The sequence below is a fragment of the Abramis brama genome, assembly GCF_963993115.1.
Source record: "Abramis brama genome assembly, chromosome: 8".
NCBI lineage: Eukaryota > Metazoa > Chordata > Actinopteri > Cypriniformes > Leuciscidae > Abramis > Abramis brama.
This window is the reverse complement of record NC_139970.1, coordinates 25,639,214-25,662,814: the sequence shown is the minus strand read 5'-3', so window position 1 is coordinate 25,662,814 and position 23,601 is coordinate 25,639,214. Positions and strand designations below refer to the sequence as shown.

At 36.9% G+C, this 23,601-nt stretch overlaps 1 protein-coding gene across 4 annotated transcripts in view; it reads right to left on the bottom strand.

Annotated features, from left to right (window-relative positions):
- Positions 1 to 212: 212 nt before the first annotated feature.
- tmem163a (transmembrane protein 163a) overlaps positions 213 to 23,601 on the bottom strand; it is a 44,000-nt gene continuing 20,611 nt past the window's right edge. For 2 of the 4 annotated variants that reach the window (XM_084123098.1, XM_084123097.1), the window contains exons 3-8: positions 10,903 to 10,946; positions 10,458 to 10,549; positions 9,089 to 9,185; positions 4,845 to 4,956; positions 4,245 to 4,386; positions 213 to 4,111 (exon numbers count right to left, since the gene is read on the bottom strand). In XM_084123098.1, coding sequence (XP_083979224.1) covers positions 4,051 to 4,111; positions 4,245 to 4,386; positions 4,845 to 4,956; positions 9,089 to 9,185; positions 10,458 to 10,549; positions 10,903 to 10,946 — 548 coding nt within the window. In that variant the 3' untranslated portion in view covers positions 213 to 4,050. The remainder of the gene's footprint in view (positions 4,112 to 4,244; positions 4,387 to 4,844; positions 4,957 to 9,088; positions 9,186 to 10,457; positions 10,550 to 10,902; positions 10,947 to 23,601) is intronic. The other 2 variants (XM_084123099.1, XM_084123100.1) reach the window with 1 other exon arrangement.

Genomic DNA, 23,601 nt, shown 5'->3' with positions numbered 1-23,601 from the left:
TGTATACTGTAACTTTAAGCATGTCTTTGCTTCATCATACGTGTCTATAAGATTGAATTCATGAAGGTTTTCCATACAGGCTACACATTAACGTTTTTGAAAGCACAACAGTTAGCCTACTACTCTGAGTTTGAGTCGATTTGTCATGTAGCCTATTTGTAACGAGTGACATTAATCAGTAGTACACAATCCAAAAACTGAATACACAAAATCTGGTTGGTAAGTTTTTATTTTTGTACAACATAATAGGTCAAGCTATTTCACATCTTCTCCAGAAATATAGATCAGTATTACTATTGGAATAAATACATTCAGAACCTCTCATCTATGTGCAGACATTATAAATGTGTTGTGTGTGCGTTTGCTTGTGCATGCGTGTGCTTGTGTGTCAGTGTGAGTTTGTGCAGCATTTTGTGGGTGTGTGGTGTTTTTTCATGCAAAGCGTTGCAGTATTAACTGAGCAGTGAGCCTATTGCTTAAGACTAAACTACAGCATTAGTACAAAGAAGGCCTCAGCCAAACTAAAACAGGGTCTAGCTGTCAGTTTGTCTTTGGAATATAGACTGATTTATGATTTGAACAACCATCACAACCTATACTAAGCAAATGTAATAATTGATGCATTGTGTGACCCTGATGATATTTATAGTGATGCACAAGCGACTACAGCCACTGAAGTCTATGAACAGACAGCGCTGTTCTCCTATATGTGTCAGCTGATGGTACGTTACAGCCTAACACATGCTTAGATTTACAAACTAGCACAATATACCTGATGAGAATGAACGAATAAAGCAAATGACTCATAATAAACGGCCTGCCTATTCTGGCAGTTGTGACCTGACATCTGAATATTATAAATACTCAATACCAAATTTTGTAAACATAATACAGCATTAATTTGGCACATTGAAAAATCGGTTACCATGGGCAGTTTATACACATATACAGTCAAGTCAGTACAGTTTATATAGGATTATGGAGAAGAAAAAAATTCAAGTTGTAACACAAGGATTTCCATCGATACGTATATGGAATGAGCATAATGCTATTGCATTATGGCACAAACATGCCACTTGAGTAAAAATCAGTAATAAATAAAAACAATAACTTTGTCATGATGATAAAAAGAACACAAATATGAGACGTTCTGCTTTAAAGTTTCCCTCTTCAGATGAGATCACATTGAGCAGTACACAAAAGGCTTTTGGAGTCTGTGCTTCAGTTATTTGTTGACTCGTGATTGTCTGGTAATATTGGTACGATACATCAGTTAGGTGTGCAGTAGGTGAGCTGTGAACCGAACCAACCGATCAGTCATTTACATTCAGTTACATTTACATCCCAACTATATGAGACAAAAAAATTATAAAAGCAAAAAAATGCTGATGCTCAATATTAATTAAGTAAAAGTCAAAACATCTCCCACAGAAGCTCATTTGCTTAAACATGTCAAATACTTTGTTCATCTGTAACATGAATTTGAGTTACTTGGGATGGTCAGTGACAAACTGCATTGTAACATTAGATTTAAAAAAAACAAAAACAATTGCTGTGCTTAGAAAGCAGGTCATGTAAAATGTGTGAATGAAAAAAATGATGTTAATTCAGATTAGTGGGCATTTTTATATTTGCTGATGTGTTTATATATGAATAAAATAAAAAGACTTTAAAATACACTAACATTCAAATAGTTGAGGTTTGATAAACGTTTTTATGGTTTTGAAAGAAGTCTCTTATGCTCACCAAGGCTGCATTTGTTTGATCAAACTACAATAAAAACAGTAATGTTGTGAAATTTTATTGCAAGTTAAAATAACTTTTTTATATATTTAAATACGTTTAAAAATATCACTTATACGTGTGATCACTCCAGTCTTCAGAGTGACATGATCCTTCAGAAATCATTCTAATGCAGATTTGCTGCTCAAGAAACATTTCTTATCAATGTTGTAAACAGTTATGCTGTTTGTACAGAATTTTTTTGTAACATTATAACAGTCTTTACTGTCACTGTTGATTAATTTAATGCATTCTTGCTGAATAAAAATGTAGCCTACTAAAAATTGTTACTGAGCCCAAACTTTTGAATGGTATTGTAGTAGATCACACATAACAAACATTTGTATTTATGCTTCAGTCTCTGTGGAGAAAAAATAAATGAAAGGTGAAAACCCATTATATTATACATTAGTATTGTCAAACAGTGCAGTAAGAAACTAAAATGTGCTTTGTTTTTCCAATGATTTGCTCTCCATTGCAGAATAAGCCCTCCCTCACAAACCCTCCATAATTCAACAATCATTCATTCTGTCTACCGGAGTCCAAATCAATCATTTCTACATCAGACGATACTTCAGGCCATTCTAATCTAATTCTGTCTTGGCAAAAAAGGAACATCTGATGAATTCTATTGTAAGTGGCAAACAGACACAGCAGTGCAAGCCAAGAAAATCACTGGTTAAACTTAGTGTGAATCGTCACACAGCAAAGGTCAGATTAATTGATTTAATTATAATGAGAGAAGTGTTGCTAAATACATGAACGAAGATTTTTTTTTGCACTGAATTGCAAAGCACGCAATATCAAGCGAAAAAGTTACAGTAAGACAAGTAGATTGATTTAGGAATATTTTTGTAATTTAGTCTGTCTTTTTTATTGTTTTTAGCGGTAGAAATGGTTCAACGGTCAGGATGTTCAAGCTGCTACAACCTTGACTGTTGACTCATAAGGATTCGATGTCTGTGAAAGATCACTAATGCATTGTGACTTTTCCTGTTAACATTGAAGCTATTTTTTCCAATATCAATATTTCATATAATTATCTTGCTGACCCTGAACTGTGGTTCTGAGAGGTTTTTAGCCTACAGTATATTTGTGCGTACCATTGGAAATTCCTGTGTGCTTTCTTCACTGAAATGTGTTTTACCTCTACACTGGAAATGTGGCTGATCTCTAGCCTGAGATGTTATTTACAAAAGTGTACAGTAAAATATAAACACACCTAACAAAGTGTGACTCATAATTAAATAGTTTCGGGGTAACAGGTGGGATGATGAGATGTAACAGAAAGATGACATCTAAAACGGAGCTAAAATGCATTATAAGAGTTGCGTGGTTTCAAATACACATTCACAATTTTTAGTATAAATGAATATTTTTCCTTCATAATTTAAAAACTAATGGTTATAGAAAGAAACGAAGAACATAAAATGTGACATAAAAGAATTTCATGGATGTGATCAAAGCATGATGATACTATAAATGCTGATCTCTGTTTAAAACCAAGTGTGTCCTGAAACCAACCAAGTGAAAACCAAGTGTGCAAGTCCTGAAAAGTGAAGCCAAAGCATTTCGATCGCCCCCTGGTGGCTGGCTGCAGTATAGGTCTTAATCTAACCTAATCTAATGGGACGCAAACCAAATTTAAAAATCCAATTACATTTAAAATATGTTTTTTTTTGCAAAGATGGTCTCTGTCATTTTAGAAAGTTGTCATCACGCAGACGTATGTCCAAGTGTTTGTTTTCCCAATAAGTTTGATTTTAGTTCGTTTTTGAAATCAGGGTGTACCATTGCGATTGAGTCTGCGGGAGTGGGAGTGTTGGCGGGACCTTGATGCCGCGGCTCCACCTCAGGATCACTAGATCCTGCGCAGACTCGGGCACCGAACGACGTAATCGGCAACGACCATTACTGGGATATTTTGGCTTCATTTTTCTACTGTGGAAGGAAGCGGAGACACGCTGTCCTTTTGTTTTTTACAGTCTATATTTAAAACCAATGACTATCCAGGATGATATCTTGGAGTGCCTGGAGTGCACATTGACCAGCTCGTTGTCCTCCCTCTTTCCTTCTTAAATGTTGTGCTGAGTGAAAGAGGACATCAGGAGCTGGTCGGAGTGATGGCTCTACAAGTACGTGATGCTGAAATGGCTGCCAGCAGACTTTATTCCTGGATGTATTTGAGTATTGTGTGTGTTGAGAGAGCAGCAGGAGCAGAGAGGAATGGATGGATCCATACAATGCCTTTTTCTCTCTGAACCAGCTTTACTCAAAGCGCTCATAGTTTCGAGTTTGTCTTACTCGTGGTACCATGTCAATCAACAGCCTGCAGGAGAAAGGAACAATGGAAATATCCTCATTAGAGACATTATAGTGTGGATGACTAATGTCTTAAAGTTATGGAGAAAACTATCGGTATGTTCTGTATATAAATAGATGATCGCAATAAATACACTTACTTTACTCCATAAGCTAGAATGATGAGTCCAATCAGGACCCCAATGGTCCCATCGAGGTACCAAATGTTGGGATAATGCCTAAACACCTCAGCACTAATGAGGATGGAAAAGCCCATGACACCTCCAACCATGGAATTGAAGCCTTCAGAAAAAAATAGAAAGAAGAAACAATTTATGTTATTATGAATGTTATCTTCATGACACATTCATATAAAAAAATAAGCAAATTAGAAATGTTACCTTGCCAACTAACCAAAATAAATAAGTTTATGTACTAAAATTATTAATACTAAAACTGAAATAAAAATAAAGTTAACCATAATCGAATAAAAATGACAAAAACGCATAACAAAATGACTAAAACTTAAAAGAAAATGAAATCTGAAAATATAAAACTAAAAGCTAATCAGTTCAAAGTAGTGTAATTGTATATAAATAACGTTGATAGACACTGGGCTATTTACTATGTTCATAGACAGAGACAAGGAGGCACCATGAGCTAATAACCTGACATGATATGTGTGTGTGTGTGTGTGTGTGTGTGTGTGTGTGTGTGTGTGTGTGTGTGTGTGTGTGTGTGTGTGTGTGTGTGTGTCGTACCATCAGTGATTAGGGCTCTGCTGGTCAAAACCCTTCCCAGCATGAACTTGGCAACTGCAAGAATGGTACACATGAAGCCACTGACGATGGAAACGCTGAACAGGAAGTCATCCTGGCAGAGAGACAGACAGTAAAAGAGACAGAAAAAAAGAAGTGTTCACAGTAGAAATGATACAGGGTCCATTATGGCTGAATTATGAACTGAAAGTGAATGCACAGGCAATGCCAATATGGAGATGTTAAAACTAGAACTCTTAAAGGCCAGTGGAATAAAAGTATAACAATATAAATGGGTCTTTCAGTTGTGCATCTGTAACATGGGGCTCTTGAGGCGACGTAGAGATGAAGTGCAGTTCGTTTTAAGCACAAGCGAAAAGTAGCCAACTTAATATTTAATAAGGAATTGAAAAAGCATGACATGACAAGGATTAGACTGGACTACATACCATGAAGACTCACAAAAACTGATTTAAACATGAAGGCTATAATTACACAAAGCTAAACCAGAATATATATATATATGTGTGTATGTGTATATGTAGATTACAGACATTAGGTGAAGATCTCCAAACCCATTAACTCTTACGGAACAAGAATATATGGGAATATACTGCAAAATGTAATGCGATATATTATTTAGTACATTTCCATTTATGGGAAACTAGTGCTTATATTTTTCAATATTCTGCAATATACGCATTGACCATGTACAGTGTGGCTTTATATTAATACATATAAAATATTTATAAATGAAGACAAAAATAGCATTACATGTAATATTCAAGTTTTATTTTATTTTATTATTCAAGTTGTAATTACTATATTTTAAAAGGAATGGCTATGCACTCCTCAGCACAGTGATAGTCTCTTGACTAATTACTTTAATGTAAGCAGGTGTGTTTGTGCTTTTGTTAACTAGCTTGAAAATATAAAACATTTATAATGTAAATAATTCAAAAAATATAAGAAATATATTACATTATATATTTCTCTATGTGTGTTTATGTTGCATGAGTAACTATATCTGCAATATATTACACATGCACCATATCTGATCACACATATATATGATAATACTATATATTAGATTATTTATTTACTATATATTAGATTATTAAGATTATTAATGAATATAAAATTACATACATTATGATATATTAGTAAATATATTGTCACATATTTTTCAATATGAAAAGCAGCAATTCCTTATGTATTATTCAATATACTGTAAAAACAATCTTTATTTTTTTTTAAATATACTGTTAAACCATTTAATATATTGATCATTCATACAGTATATGGGAAATATATTTTCTTTTCATAAGGGAAAGCATCAAGAAAAAGGAAAACAAAAGGTAAAAATAGCTATAATAAATAATAAAATGTCTCTTATCAGTCCTTGGGACATTTTCAGGTGCAATGCCTGAAGTATCGTCTGAATTACAGCTGTTTTTGTCTCTCTTGTTTTTTCTCTTTTCTCTCCAAAGTAAGAATGTCAGCTTTCCACCCACACAACATGCAGAAGCACTTCTCCTACATTTCTAATATGACAGTTTGTTCAAAGACCTTCATCTCTGAGTAACAGCTGAGAGACAATGAATGTGTTTAAATTCAGACTTTCATATTTTAAGCTGTAGACCGGCTAGTTAAGACTGGCAATTTGGATGAACTGGACCACACAGATTTCAATAAGGCCACCTCAGAGATTCAGTGTGATGGCTATTTGCCAGTGAAGGGTGCCGACATGGAGAGGCCAAGTCTATCGAATTTGAGAAAGTAGCTGAGGGCTGATAGCATGAAAAAAGGACGGCACATTTAAGAAGGTGGAAGCTCATTTCCGAATCATCCATCCTAATGCAATGAGAGAACCAAAAGAAAAGATGGCTTAAGGCCAGCACAAATCCATCACTAAAGCTGCAGCGGTGATGTTTCATTAGCACTTATGGGGCAAAGGCTTGAAAGCTCAGCTTTTCAGGGAAGAGGTGGCATTCACACATTCAGTAGTGACTTTATGACAATTTTAGCATGTTATTGAATATGGCAATGCTAATGTATTTGGTCTGCAGGACTACCCTACAGCAAACCCCTGAACCACACAATTTAAAGTCCTCATGAAATCAAAATTGACACACATTACTGGTCTTGAGGTGAACAATTAATCTGTGCAAAATTAATACTCATTTAATAAAAATAGTTTGTCATGGTAATCTTTAATCAAAATCTGAAAAGTTACTTCCGGTCCTGAATTTTCCAAAAAAACGTTAGTTTGACGACTTGGGTTGAAAACGCTTAACCACTCCCCTCCAACCGTTAAGGTCCTTGCACACTGAGTCCGAAATTCTCATCTGAAATTTTTGCATGTTTTTTTTTTTTTTTGCATGCAAATATGACCTCACGTTGTGTTAATCACGTTTACACACTGCCTCCAAAACTTTCGTCCGTCATTAAAAAATTCGGATCGGGTTAGATTTTCTGCGTTTTCAGCATCCATAGCAATTGAGAGGTGTTTTGACAATTCAGAGCCACAGAATGACGAATACGAAAAAACGTATACGAAAATTTCGGACTCAGTGTGCAAGGACCTTTAGTCTGCTATGAGCGAGAAATGGAGAAGAGGTGCAATAAAATAAAACCCTGCCCTCTATTCAATATTCCGTTTCACTTGGAAATATGACAACACTGAAGTAAAATCAGTTGTTACTTCCGGTTCACAGAGAATTTAAATGTTGAGTAAGCAATTTCATTGGCTCCAGATTCAGCAAAGGCCAATCAGCTTGTACCATGCGGTAATAATGTGGTCGCTTGCAGATTGCATGTAAAACACCTATCAGCCTGCGCCATCTAGAGTTTCATGATTGAACTACACACACACACGCACACATACACATCAATATAAATAATCTACTATTATTATTATTTGTACATTCTTACATTACTAAAGTCTACAATTTGATCAAACTAGAACTGATGTAGCCATTTAAATAAGTGCAATGGCAATGACAAATTATTATCTTTTTTACTAGACATAATGGAAATTGTCTATGTTAGTAAGTTAGAATTTACATTCAGTGGAAGCACTGTTATTTTACTATTATTGGCTTTCATTTATTTTATTTCAGTTTTATTTTTTGTAATTTTAGAACTTAAACTTATTTTATTTGAGTTAGGTGCCCGCATTCCTAATCTTTATTAAAAAATTTCAAGTTTAAGTTTTTCATCAAATATTTATACTTTTATTTTTTTAGATTTATTTTAATTAGCAAAAATGTAGATAACAATAGCAACCTTGGGTGTAAGTCACTCATTCCACTCCAGATTTGATTTACTGCCAGCCAGGAAATTGGCAACATTTGTCCTCTAAAAATAGACGCATTTAATATGATTTTTCACACATTACAGATTCATCAAGTAAACTGCAGAGGACAGTGATAAAACTTTATCTTGACCCTCATGCTGTGCTGCTGGAGTGAACCATAACAGATCCCTTATACCTATTATTCTTGTCGTCTCTGTCTATGTCTGACACCAGATTACTGCCGTTTCCTCACACTCATTAGCATTTCATAGTCTGGGAAGATGAAAAGGGTGGGAACTGCAATTTCCCAGCCAGAGAAATAAACACTGAGTGAAAATACTCATTTGCATTTAGATTTTCTTTGATAAGAGAGGGGATAGCTTTAGGCCATCAATGGACAACAGTGATTGACTGTCATTAAAAATGAATAGTTTTTAGCTTCAAGCAGTATAGACATTTTTTTCACTCAACATCATTTCATAATTTTTTCTCCCTCCCTTACATGTTTCCTAATTCAACATAAACAGAGAGTATTTTGTGATGCAGAGATAAGTAGAAAAGTCTCTAGACCTGGACATTAATTAAAATTTTGTTGGTAGAAGATCAAGAAAATCTTGTTCAGTAATGTCACATTAGGATGTATCAGTGCTCAGAGATTTATCAGTGGTGTAAAAGAGATGAAAATAGGGATAGAGATAAACTCACAATACCATTAATCACCACCTCTGAAATTATTATCCCACAACTCTTTGGAATGGTGCCAGTCTTTGATTAATTAACGGACAAAGACCCGTGTTAGCTGTGACTGCTGGGAAAAGTCACATCTGACCTTTGAGATGAAATAATGGCCCTGTCCCAAATGTCACATTTCATATGCCCTTTCGGTCTTGTGGACGTACAATGGCTCCTGCGTGCGCATATAAATATGACACCCTGGCACTGAACTCACCACTTCAGGAAGAAGTTTGGTGGCCAGATCATGGATGGCCTTCCCCAAAATACACATAGACGACAAGATGAAAATCACTCCCAGGATCACACATGCTCTGTGGATGGAGAAAAGCAGAAAAGATATGTCGATAAAATTATTCAATTAATCAAATTTTATTATTTTATATGTTTTGAGTATATAACTGATATGATGCATAAAATGTCTATATTAAGAATAATATTTAGAATTTAACTGTTCACCAGTCAGTAAGATTGTTTTTAAAGAAATTATTTAGCAAAGATACATTAAATTGATCAAAAGTGACAGTATAGAAATAAGGTTGCAAAACATTCTGTTTCAAATAAATGTTGTGCTTTTGAACTTTCTATTTATCAAAGAATCCTGCAAAAAAATGTGTCACAGTTTTCACAAAAATATTAAGCAGCACAACTGTTTTCAACATTGATAATAAGAAGAAATGTTAGTTAAGCGCCAAATCAGCATTTTAGAATGATTTCTGAAGGGTCATGTGACACTGAAGATTGGAGTAATGATGCTGAAAATTCAGCTTTGCCATCATAGATAACAGTTAGATAATATATCTAATTGATAAGTTATATAACAGTTCTTTTAAATTGTAATAACATCTCACAATACAGCTTTGGTGAGCAAAAGAGACTTCTTTCAGAAACATAAAATCTTATTGTTTGAACGGCAGTATATATTAAACCTATTCGTTGTATATATGTGTAGCTAATGTTGGTTCAAGGTTGAAGCAAAAACATTGACTTTTTGTGATTTTTGTAATAAACCTATAGAACCTAATCCATTCTGAAAAATATGAAAACTGTCCACAATGCATGTTCATATTCCCTGTGTGACAAGCGGCAACTGGTACACCTACAGAGACCTGCAATTCTTCTCTAGTATTGCGATATAAATCTCCCACTCTGACACATCGACCAGAAAAATGAGATTCACAAGCTCTGAACAGACCTAGGATGAAACCAGCAGCATACACCTTTATCAACATAATACGTCTCAAATTGAGACAGTCAAGGTGAAAGCCAGAAACAAGGCAGATCACTCAACAGACTTGACAAGCAATCATGTTCAGACTTCAAAAATATTGCATTGAATGTTGGTAGAATTGAATCTAAGGACATTGTGTTTTAAGATGTTCCACCACAATTCTAAATGTACTAGCTTTGCAAGGAACAGCCCTGCCAGTGAATTGCTGACTTATATTGTAATATGTTTGGAATATATTTTATGAATGTTGGTCACAGAGGAAGTATTATTTAATTTTTTTTTGTTATTTGCTGCAGGTCTTCTGTACCATGCAGTGCCCTACATACCACAGACAGCTCATCTTTTGTTTACTTACATGTATTCTCTATGGGCAGAGTGCACTGCTGCAGCGTTGCTATAGCGCCACAGCACTATAATGGAGGAAAGAACATCTAACGTCGCATCAAACTGAAAAACAACAGTGATTCTTCAGTGCTATAGAAATGATGCTCAAAGCATCTCACTATGTCACAAACTGAAATCCAGTGATATATTTAGTCTTATAAAACATTCCCAGAGCTGCCTTTAGCACAAGCATGTTAACACTATTTAATAATATTTACACATAGAATGGTAACTGAACATTATATACCACAAGACAATAACACACACTTCCAGACATCTTTGCCTAAATAATAAAATGTAATTCATTCCTGCATTGACATTGATGTAACTCTAATATGATCCCCTGAGATGTAGGAGTAATTATTTTTGATGGCAAATATATGCATATATGCAATAACACTGAAAATTATACTTACAGCAAATCCAAAAGCTGATGCACTGTGTCTCATGAAGGATACAGCTATGGGAAGAACAAAAGAACAGAGAAGAAGAAGAGAGAAAGATATATCTGTAAATCAAACCATAAAGATTACACAGTACATTTTAACTAGTGTAAAGGAGCTGATGTTGTTTCTGAACTTTAGCTTATTCTGAACTCATTTTTGGCAACACCACATTAAAATTAAAAAGTAGCATGGTAGGCTATTACTTACCATTACATGGAATTATCCATTCTATTCAATTTAGTAACAATTTGGTAAATAATTTTAAGGCGATTACACGTTACTACATGTACTTACTAGTAATAACAGTAAATGATGCATAATTACAAGTAACTAACACTAAACCAAACCCTAACCTTTTATTTGAGTTAAGTACAATCTACGTCATCTTAAAATAGAGTGTAACACAATTTAGTTCTATTCTATACCATGGTACCACCACAGTATTTTTTTGTAAAGGAAAATAATGAGTCCCACAAAAAGTATATCACTCAAAAATAAATAAATAGATAAATAAATAAATAAATAATGGTAACATAATGGCAACAAAATTGTATTTTACAGTGTATTTGTTACATGTTATGTATAGTTACTATAGTAATAACTCTAAACCATGCATAATTACATGCAATTAACCCTAAACCAAATCTTAAACCTATAGTAAGTACAAGTAGTTAATTCATATTTCTCCGTACTTAAATGTATAATTACACTGTAACAAGGACACCTTAAAATAAAGTGTAACCTAAATAATAATAAAATAGTAATACAACATAACATCATAATATAATATAATATAATATAATATAATATAATATAATATAATATAATATAATATAATATAATATAATATAATATAATATAATATAATAAGCTAGAATACAACAGACAAATTGCTTTTGGAAAGGCTGGTGAGGGGATTGTTAGTTTACTTTTGTGTAACATCAGTAAATTTTACAAAAAGGGAAAATGCCTTCTGTACATGTTCAGCTCTGAGCCCAAACTGACGGCTCATTCGCAGTACAGATCTGTTGTACAGTGTCTGCTGTTGTTATCAGTTGAAAGTGTTCTTGTAAAATCCCTTGTTAGATTTATCGGTATAATAATGCAGAGCCAAGTCATCCCACTATTTGCATCTATTAAAATGCGAATGGAAAAAGGCTGCCCGCTGTGTTTTGACTTTTTTGACAAAGCTCTCTGACTGCAGAGATGTGAGGCTCTCCATTTTATCAACCGTGAGCTTGCATTTGAGAGGCTCTATTTGCTGCCCCCCTCTTGAGTGAAGAACTCTCACTGTTCTATTGATCTCTAACTTTGAAGACAGACTCGACCACCACGTGTCATAGCAACAGAGGGGCTGCTCACCGCATGATATCTTACACTAACCTTGAAACAAAACAACAATTCTGCTCAGATCTGTTGTTATGTATGGTATGGAAAACATGTAGAGATTTTTGGTTCATTAAAACAACTGATAAAAACAACTGGGGACTTTTTCAGAGCCCATAACAGATGTTGATGTAGTCAGTGTATTATAATATATAATATCCAACACCAACAACATCAGAGTGGTGGCATTGTGGTCAGTACATGAGACCGGGTCGCTCACCACTCAATAGTTTGGCCCAGATATATGCTCCCATCCCATTCTTTCTCTTCCTTTCCTAACTCTCGATCAATAAAAATGTGGCAGAAGCAAGAAAAAACACTCTTAAAAATAGAGGTTATTTATTGGCATCTACTGGTTCAATGAAGAACCATAACAATCCATGAAACCTTTCCATTCCACAGTGGAAATGTTTTGGTGGAGTGGAGTTCTTTACACTAGGGAAAAAATGGTTCCTTTAAGAACTGTTCATTGAAAGGATGTTTGGGGAAGCAAAAATGGTTGGATACATGGCATCGCTGTAAACCCCCTTCACCCTCCCCCCTTTTGGAACCTTTATTTATATGAATGTAGTTGTACAGCAAAACTACAAGCTTTAAGTAGCTTTAGATTCCTTGAATTTTTGCATTTAGCTGATCAGCAAAGGGCCCAAAACTATGGCTGAAGTGTCATAATACTAGAAAGAACAACAAGCTTACAAGCTTAATTCCAAACATGTGCAATTGTTTGCTGTTGGCATCTGTGAAATTGCCAATATGAGCAGACAAAAAAAGTACAGGATCTGGAAAAGATATAACATACACATTCTTACTGGCCTATTTGCATATGAAATATTCCCCCAAAACTGAGCACATAAGCAGGAATGTGATGATCAAAGAACCCAGTGAGTGTAGTAGTTGCAGCAGAAGAAATATGCCTGAGGAAGTAGGTCAAAATAAGTGTAAATGTCTCTAGTACTGCATTACATCAATAATAGTATTAGTATTAACAAGAGAGAAAAAAAAAATCACAGAATTATGTCTTTTTTTGCTGATGAGTAGGTGTTCAGGTGTCATTAAAGGACAAATCCAGTGAAAAATGAACCTGGGGTTAATTAACACATGGTTACCGAGTCGATCGTTCCCTGCGATGCGTTTTCATGAAAATCGAATGTAAAGAGTTTTATCTTTAAAAACAGATTAGCTCATAACAGTAGTATATGGGGCACAGAGTAAGTAAAAGTAAATCGCTAGTTAATACCACTAACAAGGCTCAAAATAGCCTCACACTAACACGGTAGCATAATGAGGGTCCCTACATGCAAACCGAAGCATTGAGAACTTTGTAAGTGTACAGACAGTTTAATAAGAAGAGACTTTATAAAGACAGTACATTACGCGTTTACATGCAGGAGCCATCTTGGAAAACAGTCTCGACTAATCGAGCCACGAACGCCGTGCTACGTTAGATTTCACAAACGTAATTCCTATCAACAAGCTCACTTAGCACGGCGTTCGTGGCTCGATTAGTCGAGAGGCTATTTTGAGCCTTGTTAGTGGTATTAACTAGCGATTTACTTTTACTTACTCTGTGCCCCATATACTTGTGTTATGAGCTAATCTGTTTTTAAAGATAAAACTCTTTACATTCGATTTTCATGAAAACGCATCGCAGGGAACGATCGACTCGGTAACCATGTGTTAATTAACCCCAGGTTCATTTTTCACTGGATTTGTCCTTTAAGCCCAAAGTATACTTTGTTTTTTATGTGTACGCTAGCTTATGCGCACAGTCAAACGCCTAGCCTATCAAAGTATACTCCATTTGATAGCATGCACGCACACAGGCGCCGACACATGCGCTCTAGAAAGTTTCATCTTTGTCCAGTGTCTGCACTATTTTTCTCCAGAAGTTATGACCGATAAATATGTCTTTGCATTCTTTTAAACTGAAGTTGCAGCAATCTCATAACCCCCTCACACAAGCACTTGTCAATGCTGGCGTCTGTTGTTGCAGTATTTTGTTCTGTTTCTATAGTTTCGTTTTCTACTGTGAAACAATAGTCCAGGCCAGTGTTTCCACCTTGTGGAACTGATTAGTGCAAAACTAATTCAATGCGCATTGGCATTAAAAAAAAAATCCAGTGGCACATGTTATTCTGGTGATGAAATTTGCGTCACATTCACTGTAAGAGGACCCTCACGTGTGCATAAAAATTGAAGTATACTCTGGCCTTTATACATTTGTTTAGCGTATCTTATAAAGGTTTGTCCAGATCTTAGACAAATGCAGGTTTGACTTAAGATTCTAAGTCAGAACACAAAACGAAAACTCCCTGTAGGGGGTTTGCTAACAAGATACAAGACATCTATTAACAGGAGAAACGCTGTAGAGGATGAGACAGAGGAGAGAGAGGGAGATGGCTGGCACATCTCTGATTTGCACTCAATCACTATTTCACATTCAATCTCTTCCAGACTCAGGTGTATATGCTCCAAAGTCCCTTTCAAGGAAACTCAGTTCACTCAGAGGCCATATTTACAACGCCTCCGGGCAGCTATTTCAGGCATGCAAGACCAACTCCAGTTTACTTGAACGGAGAACATCAAAATCTCCAAAAATGCTTGCCAAACTCACATTTAAATAACATATTTAAAATCAGCAAAGATTAGTCAGTTGATTTGAGAGTTCAGCTAAAAAATTTAATTCTGTCATCACTTACCTTCATGTAACAACAAACCTGTATGACTTTCTTTCTATCATGGAACACAAAATGTGAATTTTTGGAAAAAATCCTGGCCACTCTTTTCAAAAGTGGTCCATACAACGTGATGTTAAAATGTCTTCTGAGGTCATATAATAACTTTGTATGGGAAAAAAAAATTCAGTAAATTCAATTCATTCAGTCAGTCACATCATTCTTTTGAATCTTTTCAAAGAAAAGGTTGATCCAAGTCAACCTTTGAGGAACTAGATGGCAGGTAAGTCCATATTGAAAGAAGAAAGAAAAAAAAGATTATGCAACAAATCTTATCTGGTTTCAGTCTTCTATAACGTGTGGCTGTAGTAAAGCGCACGATGAAGGAGATATCAACAAAAACAGTCTTTAATGAATAAATCCAAAAAAACGTAACACACAGGTCACTTGGAAAATGGAATAGCACAACCACTTCAACATAAACGAGACTGAGGGGCAAAACGTTTTATGCGTTTTGGCCGTTCATTTACATGACAACAGCGTCAAATGTTTGCTTGAAAATGCAAACGTTTGAAAACGGGTTTCAAAGTTGTTGAAAATGATAGGCTACCGATAACGTCTCCGTGTAAACTACAAAAACACGACTCTGTGAAAATGGTGATGAAATGCACGTGTATTACGTGTTTAGGCATGCGCGTAAAAGAATGCATATGTGCGCAAGCACATAGTTTTTCTTTACAAAGTGACATCACTACTGCATGAATAATACAGTGTTTTGTGTTTTTAGTCATTTTCGCGGATCCGCGTCAACGGGGATTGTTTTGATAATGTTGTACATCTGTACAAAGAAAAAACCTTTATGTTTTTTTGTACATCGTTGTCAAGTAAACAAGTAAACCATGAACTGAGGAAACTAATGGCTTAAATGCACAGAGTAATTAACCGAACTAAGAACAGGAGTGGAACTAATGATTAACCATGGAAACAGACTAGCAGAATGAACTCAAGCAAACCATAACAGGGAACAGAATAAAAGCTAAACCAAAACACAATGAATATACTCCTGACAACAGAATGGCAATGAGATTTTAAATGTCCTTCTTTAATGAACGAGGAATGGTGGGAGAACCCCTCTCTCAGTGCTCCGGGCTGATAATGGCCACCACTCCTGCTTTTCATCACACTAATCCCCGTCTCAGAGGACCGGAGCTGACTGAGGATGTCATTCCTCTTGTAAGACTGTGTGCTATGAATTTCAAATGAAGGCAGAGACGTCAGTGAAACAGAAAGTAGGATTTCCTGCGTTTCTGATCAGATTTCAAAAGGCAGAACTGTTTAAAAGCTGTCACTATTAGCAAATATATTGCTAATAGCTTCATTGTTTACTGTAGTTTGTGACTTAAGATGTCACAGGTAATCGTGTGATTCCCTTTTTAATTATTTATTTGTGGTGCAGCGCAGCTAATTTGTCGTGAAGGGGATTTTCTGAGTGGAAATCCAGTACATTTCTAACAGACTGGATAAATCAATAGCCAGTGTCTCACTAATTCGACTGTAATCTATTTGAAAGCAATTTTAGGAGCGCCAGAGAAAGCGTCACTTTGAAAGAATCAATGGACTTAAAGGAATATCAATATAGAACATGCTCCACTTTGAGTCAGGATAGTGACTGAGCCATCCCACACAGCCTACCTGAATAATCAACATTTACCTCAGTCTGGTAATTTCTGCAAAGAACATAATTACCAATTCCAATGCAAATGAATCCAAATTCCTCGACCTCATGTAGCAGCCACGTTCGGGGACACTGGCTATCACAACAATGCTCTTCCTCAGCTCTGAAGCAATATGTTGTCTTTAATAATTCACAACCTACAGTGCTGGACAATTTGCCACATGCAGAGTGGAGCTTACTGCACTCCCACGATTCACCGGCACTGACATCAAATTAAGAGAATTTGATTTGAAAAACGGTGGAGTTTAGGCTTTATATGAAACATGATCATTATGGTGCCTTAAAAGGCCTTAAAAGCGAGTTTAAGTCATGCGCTCTGTGGGTGAGACTAGCATTGAAGTGTAAAGTGTACACTGAGGGTCTAACATCTTGCTATTATTTGAATTATGTTTCTTATAACCTGATTTCTGGAAACTCTCTTACCACAAACAAAAATAACCAACCAATCACAGATCTCCACTCTCTTATTAGAAAGAAAAAAGTACTAATTGAATCAAAGGGGAAAACAGCATTTGCAAACACATTTGCAGTATTAGCAATATTGTTCAAGAAGGATTAAGGGACTTTGCACATTCATAAAGTAAGCTGTAATCTTCAGTAGAATGGTTGTACTGCTAAGACCTTTAGTCAAAGGACAAATAAACAGAGCGAATATAGTGAAGCAGTATGTCAGTGACTTATTGCCCCAGTGACTTGACTGTGTATATTTAGTTTAGTGTTCATCTGGGAGCTGGAGGAAAAGTGTGACTTTAAACACAGTAAGAATTTACACTGTGCCTTACACACATTCATTTAGCATCAAACATGAAAAAAAAATTCAAGTGTATCTGTCTGCATTTCACAAAACTACAAACCACTGCACTTTAGCTTGCCAAATTTGAATTTTACATGACACTTTAGATTTGCTTCAAGTCATTAATCAATGGGAATAATTATGAACTGATATATGTTAATCTCAAAATAATTTAATCTCAATTAATAATTATAATGTTATTAAATAAAATGTTTTTAAATAAAAACAAAAGCTTTAGTTAATTGTTTTTCCATTGCATATAAAACTCTTGACAATATTAAGATTGATATTATTAGATTAACATTTAAATAATTTTGTGTAATAGTATAAAATGTGACATTTCGATGAAAATGCTACTTTTTCTATGATTACTGATTATTGGTTATTTGAACAAGTTGGAGATAAATCTCTTTTAAACCTTTTATCAAGAAAGTATTCCCCTTATTCTCAGCATTATTCACAGACTCCAGGTATTCCCTCTTGTGGGACCCGCCACACGCCCGACCCGACTCCTCTGTGGTACCGCATCCAGGCTCCAGAGCCCTAATCTAGGTTGATTTATTGAGGTCACACTCACAGCACATGCAGCTCACGTCTGAGCTCGGCTTCCAGGAGCCCCTTGAGACCTGAGACTCCCAGCCAATATGGCCGGTCGAGCAGATTTGCTTGGCTGCCGTTTATTAACACCGCACCTGCTTTCTGCTGCAGAACGCTATGAAATGTATACTGATATAGGCTTATATATGCCAGACTGAGGGTGTTTCTAAGGAAATTTTATGGCTTGTATGTGTGTTTCAAGGCATTTAGATTTAATGCCGTGTGTGTGAATCATGTGACAGGATTGGCATGTCCACAGACATATCTGATCCCCAGTCAGTTGTCACACTCACGTAAACACACCGATAGACAGTGTGTGACTGACTGCATAACTGAATGAATTCTGCAGGACTGAAAAGAATAATCAACGTCACTTAATACACACAGTAAATATTAATTATAATAGAAGTTAAATATTTTTGGAAAAAAGAAAGATGAAAATATTGTTTAATTGCTAAATGCTTGACAGTTGAAGCGTGTCTGAAATAAGAATGAACAAATGAATTTAATGGTCACTGCTGCTAACTGAGAGATACTGAGAGAGCAGACAAAACATCTAACTGTACTGAAATCATTTTTGCAATTACATTTTTGGATGGCAGACAACTGATACACTCTTAGACACTAATGGTTTCTGATTAAAGTTTCAGTCTCCGGATGTCAAAAACAAGATTCGTATAACTACCTTGTTTAAACAGGTGTCACATAACGTGTAGGACAAAGCTCATGGAGACGAGGAATACTTATAAATAACATTTAACAACCAAACTCTCAGGGGAACCACCAAACACTCACACTTACATTGACGATAACAGACAAATACTGAAGGAGAACACAAGGTATAAATACAGGGACTAACAAGATAACTAATGAGGTGATTGACAATGCACAGGTGATAGACATGACTAATTAGAACAATCATGGAACACTAGGAAACAGGACTGAACCAAAAACACAATGAAGGGGGGAAACACAGATCATGTAACAATAGGATCTGCTTGTTGGTATAATGACTTCATATTACTCGAAAGCTTCTATGGTGTATTTTAAAAAGCAGCCTATTAGACTATGGCACAGTGGAAACTATAACTATATTGGTAGATGAATATTTAATGACTAAAAGTACTTTTTTTTTTTTTTTTTTAAACAGTGAAACATTTTAACGTAATTCTTTATAGTGAATTTTAAGGGCTTTAGGGCTCTACACTGAAGTGTGTAATAAACCAAAAAACATCAAATACAATTGTAAAAATTGCAGATTACATGAACATGTCTGCATTTGGTCAACCAAACTAATGTAATTGGTTGAGTAAATCTGAAAGGAATGCTAAAACGAGTAAAGTTGACAACGCACTTTTCTAGGGAATCATTTTATAATTAGCTTACCAATATATTAAAGACAGAAAAAAAGTATTTTAACATTGAAGGTTGAAAGCTGACCTGATGAGCTGACATGCTTTAGGAGCACCTGCTCAGCACGTGAATGTGCTGTAGGCTACATGAACACATGTCTGAGGCCATGACAACAGGCTTCCAGAGGAGCAGCTGTTCCTGTCCATATTTTAACATTAGCAGTACAGGAGTTCAGGTGAAATAGACTGTGATGTCCTAGTGTTAAATATGGTGTCCTTTCATGCATTCCTAAATCATGTACGTATTTAGTTATATTTAACCACTTTTTTTTAGGGCAACAAGGTTTTTTTTATAGGCTACTATAATAAAAAAAAAAAAACAGTTTTTCAGCTGCATACATTTCTATGTGAAGCATTACTTGAAACAAAATTATTGAAGCTCAGTCTAGGCTTACTAAACTGTACTAGCCAGAGGGAATTCAGGACCATGGACAGCAGGAGTCCACTAGGTGATGTTTCCTACCTTTGAGCTAGACAATGAGAACACATAGACCGGACAAATATACAGCAGGAATATACAGTGAGGAAAATAAGTATTTGAACACCCTGCTATTTTGCAAGTTCTCCCACTTGGAAATCATGGAGGGGTCTGAAATTGTCGTCGTAGGTGCATGTCCACTGTGAGAGACATAATCTAAAAAAAAAAATCCAGAAATCACAATATATGATATAACTATTTATTTGTATGATACAGCTGCAAATAAGTATTTGAACACCTGTCTATCAGCTAGAATTCTGACCCTCAAAGACCTGTTAGTCTGCCTTTAAAATGTCCACCTCCACTCCATTTATTATCCTAAATTAGATGCACCTGTTTGAGGTCGTTAGCTGCATAAAGACACCTGTCCAACCCATACAATCAGTAAGAATCCAACTACTAACATGGCCAAGACCAAAGAGCTGTCCAAAGACACTAGAGACAAAATTGTACACCTCCACAAGGCTGGAAAGGGCTACGGGGAAATTGCCAAGCAGCTTGGTGAAAAAAGGTCCACTGTTGGAGCAATCATTAGAAAATGGAAGAAGCTAAACATGACTGTCAATCTCCCTCGGACTGGGGCTCCATGCAAGATCTCACCTCGTGGGGTCTCAATGATCCTAAGAAAGGTGAGAAATCAGCCCAGAACTACACGGGAGGAGCTGGTCAATGACCTGAAAAGAGCTGGGACCACCGTTTCCAAGGTTACTGTTGGTAATACACTAAGACATAATGGTTTGAAATCATGCATGGCACCGAAGGTTCCCCTGCTTAAACCAGCACATGTCAAGGCCCGTCTTAAGTTTGCCAATGACCATTTGGATGATCCAGAGGAGTCATGGGAGAAAGTCATGTGGTCAGATGAGACCAAAATAGAACTTTTTGGTCATAATTCCACTAAACGTGTTTGGAGGAAGAATAATGGTGAGTACCATCCCAAGAACACCATCCCTACTGTGAAGCATGGGGGTGGTAGCATCATGCTTTGGGGGGGTTTTTCTGCACATGGGACAGGGCGACTGCACTGTATTAAGGAGAGGATGACCGGGGCCATGTATTGCGAGATTTTGGGGAACAACCTCCTTCCCTCAGTTAGAGCATTGAAGATGGGTCGAGGCTGGGTCTTCCAACATGACAATGACCCGAAGCACACAGCCAGGATAACCAAGGAGTGGCTCTGTAAGAAGCATATCAAGGTTCTGGCGTGGCCTAGCCAGTCTCCAGACCTAAACCCAATAGAGAATCTTTGGAGGGAGCTCAAACTCCGTGTTTCTCAGCGACAGCCCAGAAACCTGACTGATCTAGAGAAGATCTGTGTGGAGGAGTGGGCCAAAATCCCTCCTGCAGTGTGTGCAAACCTGGTGAAAAACTACAGGAAACGTTTGACCTCTGTAATTGCAAACAAAGGCTACTGTACCAAATATTAACATTGATTTTCTCAGGTGTTCAAATACTTATTTGAGTGGGAGCACTAAGTGGGAGAACTTGCAAAATAGCAGGGTGTTCAAATACTTCTTTTCCTCACTGTATATGCGCTGATTGATGGAACTGAATGCTGACAATACCAGTAATACCGTCGGTGGAAAAAGAGCTATTTCATCACGGCTCATTTTCGCAAGAAGAAAAGCCCACGGTGGTGATTCTTGTCGAAACTAAGGCAGAAAAGAAAAAAGCTTTTAGCACAAGTTTAGTTTTGCTAACGAAGGGCTAAAACGTTTTTCTCAAACAAAATGTCCAAACTCTCCACATTCACATGAAAACCCACGTTGGTGACTCTTATAGAAGGAAAAGGCATAAAAGAAAAGTTTTTAGCTCCAGTTCAGCACAACTAACAGACTTTTTCATGAGAAATATCTGAACATAAGTTCTCGCCCCTGTCCTATGCCATGTGGGTGTTTATGGTATACTCACGAGCACTGTCCGGTGTGTTTGGAATTGTGTTTGGCGCTAGGCTAGATCTCTCCAACCAGTGCAATGTGTGCGCTGTTGACAGCACTATCGTTCCACACTCGAGCGACATGCAGTGTGTTTCGCCAGGGCAGTGGCCAAACACTCCTGTCTTCGGGTGCAGATCCAAATGCAGTGATCGCTGTTTTTGGAGGCCACGGAGAATTTGTTCACGACAGAGTTCCTCTAGCTACCCTGAGTCTGAGCGAAACTTTGACTTTAGGGGGATGATTGGATGCGGACGAGGAATGCTCTGACGATTTCATTTTTTTTCAAGCAGGACAGATCACGGCTTCCCCGAGGTGGTGGGTGGAAGTAAAGTGATGGCCCTTGCATGGATCAGAATTTGAGAGCGACAACAAAGTTTGTCGGTTGATTGGCCTGCTCTCGTGTGTTAATTTGTCGAAACAATCCAAATGCATTAGAACCGTTAACCTCACAGTCGGGCCATATGCTGACAGAGGAGGAAAATGCACTGATATGCAATATACAACGATGCTTGCAAATAGACGCCGGGGTTCCCTAGGTAATGCCTAGGGATCCATGCTGTCTGTCTCGATCGGTGGCGAGCATGAGCACTATCACCGTGGCTTCTTCGCACGATTCCAATGGGCCTATTGGCTGCGGTTTCTTCCACGCCCCTCTCTGTTATGGTGGAGTAATTGCAACTTTGTTGTCTGAGAGGGCTTTTCCAGTACTTAGAGGGGAAATGAATGTTCTCCTCAGCAAAGAGGCAATTCAGGTGGTGCCACAAGGGAAGAAGTTTTTCAGCCGTTACTTCATCCTTCCAAAAAAAGAGGGGCAGCCGCCCTATCGTGGCTTTGCGGCTGTTGAACAAACACTTTAAGGTATTACAAGTTCAAACATGCTTGCAGTATGCCACCTGTTATGCCCTCTGCATCATCGGGGTTGGCATACATCAGTGGATTTGCCTGATGCATATTGCCACAATCCACCCGGGGCACAAACATTTTTCAGAGGTATCTGTCGAAGGGATTGCCCACAAGTTTTAGGCCCCTATAGCGCCACACATATCTGAAAGATGTGCAGAAGAGGTGTCGGCTCTGCTGTGTCATCAGAGCTTAAGAGCTTTCACAGCTATCAGGCTCAGTGTCAACATTAATGACACAGACAACAGCAGGAATATTAGGCTGCTGTCACTTTAAGACCGAATGCACAGACGGAATATACTGACACACATCCGGTTTCACTTATGACATAACCGAAAGTATACTTGTCCATGTGTCCGTTCAAGCGCAAGTAAACGCGAAAGAGAAATCAATTAGTGTGTGTGAGGCTGTGCGCACAGATAACAGCACGTGAGTCCCGATTTTCGCCTCTTTTTCCACGTTTAAAATCGTTTGAATGTGTAAATTGGCAAGACAAAACACGTCCAAATGATAAACTTTCACTCTATGATGGTTAAACTTAGCAGTTAATCTGCGAATCACATGCATGCTGAACTGTGGGGCCTGGTCTGTACGGATGACAGATCAACTGCGATTGATCGCACTGCACCCGTAATAATTAATGAACACACTTATCATCATGATTGATGATCCTACTCCAGTAAGTAAACGTGTCCCTGTCCCCAAAAATGTTGCCACTTAAAAGCGCTTCCCTCCACGTTTTCTGGTGCGCATCAT